This window comes from Monodon monoceros, unplaced genomic scaffold, assembly GCF_005190385.1.
Source record: "Monodon monoceros isolate NGI ecotype Baffin Bay Population unplaced genomic scaffold, NGI_Narwhal_1 Super_Scaffold_19, whole genome shotgun sequence".
NCBI classification, from domain to species: Eukaryota; Metazoa; Chordata; class Mammalia; order Artiodactyla; family Monodontidae; genus Monodon; species Monodon monoceros.
In genome coordinates this window covers 87,145,773-87,151,884 of record NW_021703775.1, presented here as the reverse complement: position 1 = coordinate 87,151,884, position 6,112 = coordinate 87,145,773, and the positions used below count along the sequence as shown (strand labels likewise).

General features: G+C 53.6%; 1 protein-coding gene across 4 annotated transcripts in view; it reads right to left on the bottom strand.

Annotated features, from left to right (window-relative positions):
- Positions 1-1,478: 1,478 nt before the first annotated feature.
- The window catches only part of PXDN (peroxidasin), a 67,292-nt gene continuing 62,658 nt past the window's right edge, over positions 1,479-6,112 (bottom strand). The window contains exons 22-24 of one of the 4 annotated variants that reach the window (XR_003794929.1): positions 5,543-5,653; positions 4,668-4,993; positions 1,479-4,550 (exon numbers count right to left, since the gene is read on the bottom strand). Coding sequence is in view for 2 of the 4 variants with exons in the window: in XM_029232145.1 (XP_029087978.1) it covers positions 4,874-4,993; positions 5,543-5,653 (231 nt within the window). In the remaining 2 variants the exon portion in view is untranslated. Of the gene's footprint in view, positions 4,994-5,542; positions 5,654-5,726; positions 5,925-6,112 lie in introns of those variants that run through there. The other 3 variants (XR_003794930.1, XM_029232145.1, XM_029232146.1) reach the window with 3 other exon arrangements.

The window sequence follows — 6,112 nt, the reverse complement described above, 5'->3', positions numbered from 1 at the left end:
CCGTCCCTGGAGAAAGAAATCCAGACACTGAAAGAGCAAATACGACTGAGCTATTTTCCACAAATCCCACAAACATTAAAATAGGCACCACTAGAGCCTCTGGAACCTTCCAGCTTCAAACATGCTGCTTCCCTGTCAACGCCTCCAGGTTTGGGGTCTGAGAGTATTTGTTACCATTAGCATAAAAGAAGGCAAATCCACAATTAGAAGATTTCAAGCATGAAACCTTAACACTCCATACCTGAGGAAGCAGGAACGTGGTCTGTTCAGGGCCTTTGTCAAAGTAGCCGCTTAAAGAAAACAGGATGGCAGCCCAAAGGGACGCACAGCGGTAAGGAGCCTTTTCAGAGGAGCCTACCGGACAGGACAGACACAGGCCTGGGATAAGCTGGCTGCAGGGGGCCCCAGGGCTGCCCTCCACTTGCGGGTGGCCTGGTGCAGGTCCCCCGCCTCTAGACCCATTTCCCCTCTCCTGCAATTACAGGACAACCCATTTAGCTGTTCAAGCCGAGGCTCCCAACAGTCCATGGTGGGCATTTGGGAAATGCAAGGCTCTGGTGGCTTCGGGGACAGAGGACTCCGCACCCCAATCGCTGACGTGCTCCGTCCTGCTCCCCCATCTGTCTCCAAGGTTCTAGGGTCTCATGGCTACAGCTGTGGATGGTGATGCGGTGGTAAAACCAGAAAAAACATACTCAGATGACTTCCTGAAACTCTGCCAGAAAATGCTTTTTTTAAAAATTGCTTTTGGGTCATTCTCTAAGCACAAGGAAGAATCCTTCTTTTTTTAAAAAAACACCTTTATTGGAGTATAATTGCTTTACAATGGTGTGTTAGTTTCTGCTTTACGACAAAGTGAATCAGCTATGCATATACATATAAGGAAGAATCTTTTGGCAAATCATTTGGCAAACAAAACACAACTATTTATGTCACTGAGCACATAATTTTGCCCACAGGAAACAGGTGTGAATATTTTAAGAAGGCACAAGGAATGTTTCCATACATTCTCCTCATTTTTCCTTTAAATAAGACTTTATTTTTTTAAGGGCAGTTTTAGGCTTACAACAAAATTGAGAGGAAGGTACAGAGAGGTCCCATATTATCTCCCTGCTCCCCAACTGTTAAAACTGCTTAATTTTTAAATATCTTTCTAATGACTTCAGATTTTTATTATGAAATAAAATACACAAAAAATTACCTAAAAGTAAACCGACAGCTTAATAAATTATTGTAAAGAAACTCATGAAAAGCACCAAGATCAAGAAATTAGGTTTTACCGTAATTATCTCAGAATACCTCTCTTGATTGTTTTTATATCAATCTCTCTCATTTTCTTTTTTTTTGAAGTTTATTTTTTTATACACCACGTTCTTATTAGTTATCTATTTTATACATAATAGCGTATACACGTCAATCCCAATCTCCCAGTTCATCCCACCCCCACTACCCTCCCCCGCCCCGCTTTCTACCCTTGGTGTCCATGTTTGTTCTCTACATGCGTCTCTATTTCTGCCCTGCAGACCGGTTCATCTGCACCATTTTCCTCCTCTCCTCATTTTCTAAAGCAAGATACAAACGCTTTTCGCCAACTTTACATCATCCATTTCATTTCAACTGAAATGGTACAGGATGCCCGGACCTGTGTTGACCTGGGTCAACCTCTGACCAAGAAAGCGCCTCATTTAATTTGTCTTTTGTTGACCGAGGGGTGGAGAGCGGGTGAGCTGCAGGTGGGCCAGGTGACATGAACCTCTGCACCTCGGGCCCCAGCCTCTGGCAGAGGCGGCCTCCAGCCGAGTGGAATGGACTGTGGACCCTGGGTCCCCTGGGGAGGTGGTCAGGGCACCGTGCCTGCTCAGAATCTGGCCGAAGGGGGACTGCTCTCTCCCACCCCCCAGCTCAGACTGACTGATGGTCTTTCCATGGGCCAGGGGGCCGCCATCCATCCCAGGTGCGGTCAGCACGCCAGGTGTGGCCGGCACATGGCACAGGTGCTGGTCTTGGGTCTTGGGGGAGGGAGAGGAAGTCCAGGCAGGCCCGTTTCCGGGTCCACAGCCTGGCCTCCACATCGTCCAGTCTTTCTATCAACCTGCGGCCCATATGCCCTTCTGTAGCCACTCTACCTGGGTACCTGCTTCCCGAGCTCCAGCTCATGGGGATCCTCAAGTACCCAACACTACATGGAGCAGCTTATTCATGTTACACAAAAACGTACGTAACACGACATCTGTCACTCGAAGAAAAGACAGCTGCTCGAGTCGTTCCGCGCGATCCCTCAGCTTCCCCTGTGACCGGGGCGAGCTCCCCAGGACAGCCAGCACCAGACGATTCAGGTTCAGCATTGCCTGCAGTGAGGCAGGATCGTGAAAGATCAAGTGTCTCATCACAAATTTTGAACTGATTTGGCAAATTCAAAAACTTCAGTACTGAATTTTTCCCTTTCAATTTTCTTCTTGTGATAACTCCATAAAGAGCCATGATTTTTCCAGCTCCTGCAAAGACACCCTCACATCCCTTCCAGGTCCCTTCAGGACGGCATCCTCTCTCCTGCCTGGACCCAGGGCACCAGGGGCTGGAAAGCTGTCATCACACGGTCACACGTTTCTGGCCACAGAGCCAGAAACCTTGGGGGTGGGGTAGGGGCTGGAGGTTTCTCCTGGGAGCTCGCCCCCAACCTGCCCAAAATTCACAACACAGAGGTCAGCTCTGTCCACAGGACAGCATCCCAGCCACAGGGGAGGACAGCCTCCATTTAACTAATCCCCTTGTTTTTCTTCCTTTTTCATTTTTTTCTATGAATGGTGGTCCATGCAGAGACCCTGGGCTCCCCCGGGGACCCGCCTCTGGGATCGGCTCATGAAAAGAAGAACACCCATTCTCCGTTTGAAAATGTGGCCCATTTATTGGAACTGAAAGGCATCGTTACATAGTGCAAACGGCTCTTTGGTGACGGACTGATCACAATGAACAGAAGAAAGGCACTTGCTCCTGGCAAAGGGTTAGAAAAGTAAGGGAATATGTACACGCAGCTCCCCACGGGGCTGGAGGCGTGTCCAGGCCCCTCCCACCACCTCATCAAAAGGCCGATTCTGCAGACGTTCCAATTGCAACCGCAACCGCAGAACTTCTCTGTGAATCACAGTCAGCCTCCCGTTGGGCTAGACAACGCCGTGCTAGGCTGCCTGTCTAAACCCACCCTCTGCGTGAAACCACAGATAAACCTCCCGGGCACCTTCAGACACCAAAACACTCCAGAAGGCGGGATTTTATACCTGAGCAACTTACATAGCCATCAACTTTCAGACAAAGTTATCCGTTTTCTGCTTATAGAGATTGGTTCCAAGATTTGGTTATCTATTCAGTGTGAGTTATTAGTTCAAAAGAAGTCCCATGCCCGTGAAACGCTGGAGTTTTTACTGATCACTTAGTGATGTGTGAGGACAGACTTCAAGCCGACCGTGTGTAAGCTGCTGTCGAGTCCTCGGGCTGGAATGTTAGCAGGGCAGGCACTGGGGTCTCCTGTGGCCGGGAAGGAGGCCTGTGCTGGGCTGAAACCAGGCTTTCAAACTGCCCACTACCTGCTGGATGCTGGCGGGAGCCCTGCCTCCCCTCCCCCATCCCGTGATGAGCTCCGCACGGGCCACAGGCTTTGGCCCCTCGGACCGACACGGCCGGGGTCCTCGAGGGTCTCCTGTGGGAAGGGCAGGTGGGTGCTGTATCCGCGCCCAGCACAGGACCCGGTTCGCTGTGGACACTCAGGTCTGCGGAACTGAGCAGGACGTCCAGGGACATGTTTCTCAGAACACAGACCACTTTGTATTTGGAACAAGACGGGAGGTTTTTGGTCAGTTAAAAAGACGGAGACCATGAGGTATGGAAGTTGCTTTTCACTGAATCCTACAAGAACTTTTGCAGAGTGGAAATGATTTTTCTGATGTATCTAAAACTAAAGCATGGGCGAAATTTCATCAAACATCACACGCTGTGAAACAGAAATGAGGTATAGGGATTGGTTGTTTTTCTTCAATGTACTCACACAACCTGAAGTGAGAAAGTTCCCAACATTCGAAATCCTCCCGTTGGAAGAAGAATCTAGAGCACTGTGGCCCTCCCGTGGGCTCTGGTGGGACAGAGCACGCGCTGGCCGTGGCTAACGCTGGCCGCGCAGGTCAGTAGGTACCGTGGTGTGGAGCGGAGGGTTTTCACATCTGGTCCACACCAGCCAGCGTGCGTGCAAGTTACAGGTGAATGCAGACCTGTTCTAAACGCGGCTGAAAAACCTTCCAATCCCGGGCGAAGGAGTCGGGAGCCGCAGGACGGGCTGCTGCTCCAGGCGGCGGGGTCATCCGCCCTGTGGGCCCAGGTGATGCCCTGGGAGCTGCCGAGGGCCGGGGCTGGGGGGATGTGCTCACTGCCCAGACCAGTCACCCAACACGCTCCGCAGACACTGCTCCATGTGCCAGAGACTGATTTTCTTTCCAATCCCGTGTCCCTCCTCTGGTGGCTCCACTCTGCAAGCTCCTGGTACCAGAACCAGGCGGGACTAACTTTCAGTTGAGAAGAAACGGTGACATTAGGTGAAATCAAGTTAGGAGCCTAAATGATTTAATCGTGCAATTTAATAGTAGCACCAATTTTTCATTTAGAAAAAATTAAATAAAAACCTGAGAAGTCTAACATGAAGTTAGGACACGTGTCTGCTCCGTGGTCTGTTGGCGAGCACTCCGGCCTAAGCCCCCTGGGCGAGTTCCGACATGGCTCCGTGCCGTGGCCCCGAGACGTCCCGGCCTCGCTGTGCCGTGTCCCCTGCACTGCCCGTTCCGGCCTCGCTCTCCAGGGGACAAGGGGGAAGCTCAGGGCTCAGAGGCACTCAGGGCTTCTTCCCCATGGAGTCTCCCGGGCAGACAGGACAGCAGGCCCCGCCGACCCTCACAGGTGCTGGACAATCAGCCGGCTGACAAGTCTCCACGAAGCAGGTGACCTGCCCGTCCTGGAGGAGAGACGGCGCCCGAGCCCGTCAGTCCTGGGGTCCCGGCCCCTGCATCTCACCCCACCCCCAGCTCTGACCTCCCACTGGGGAACCCGGGATCACGTCCCTGGGTGTCAACCAGGAGGAGGTCCGGCTAGAGAGGAGTTGGGAGGACAGGGCTCTGCCCAAACCTGACAACCACCAGGGACACAGGACGGACCCCTGCTCCTCCAGGGCCAGGGGACGAAGTCCCCTCCCCATGTGCACCGACCCGCCTGCTGTCCTCCCGTCCTGGCTCCCAACCCCGCCCCAAAACTCCCGCCCAGCCTGGGCAGCGGCCAGGCCCCTCTCCCCTGCGGCCACCACTGCCCCCTCAGTCCACTTGCTCCAGGACCGAGAACAGTGTGGACAGCCCCGCGCTGACCAGGGGCAGTGATGTCCGTGTCGACCTTCAGCAACGGCTCTGGGGGAAGAGCCCTGAGTTCTCAAGGGACGTGGGAGGGGACCCCACAGCTGAGCGCCCTGACGGCCCTGCTGCCTGCCCGGGTCCCCGGCGGCATCCACACTCACGCGGCATTCACAGACGGTGCAGGGATCCCGTTTCCATGTGGTACCGTCCGCGCGCGAGCTGCCGTCTGCATCCACGCACTCGGTGCTGAGCCGAGACTCGAGTTTCTTTATCTGCGGCAGAGCAGAAGCGCTGGTCACCGGGACGCAGCGGGCAGCTTGGGTACCGCGCACCTGCTCCCTCACTTGAAACGATGCCTCACGACGAACGGGGACCGAGGTGAATGTCTAAAGCACTTTCCTGGAACCTCAGATTTACTCGTTAGGCAGCTGGTAGCTGTTTGTCCAAAAGCTCCATGACAACAGCCTGACCTCCGCGTGTCTGAGGCCAGAAGTGCACGGACTGTAAGTTCGGTGAGTAGTCGGTAAAGAAGAGAAGAGAAACCTTAGAAAGAAGCAAAGAGAGTGCCGACACAGGACTGGGTGACGAGAGCATTCTGCACCAGCTTCTCAAAGGAGCTCTGGGCTGTGACCGGCTGCTGACCCCGACGCACACCGGCCCCAGCTTGGGGCCACCCTCTTGCTGGGAGGGAGGTGCTGACAGGGTGGCGGGGGCTGGAAACCCTGGGGCCT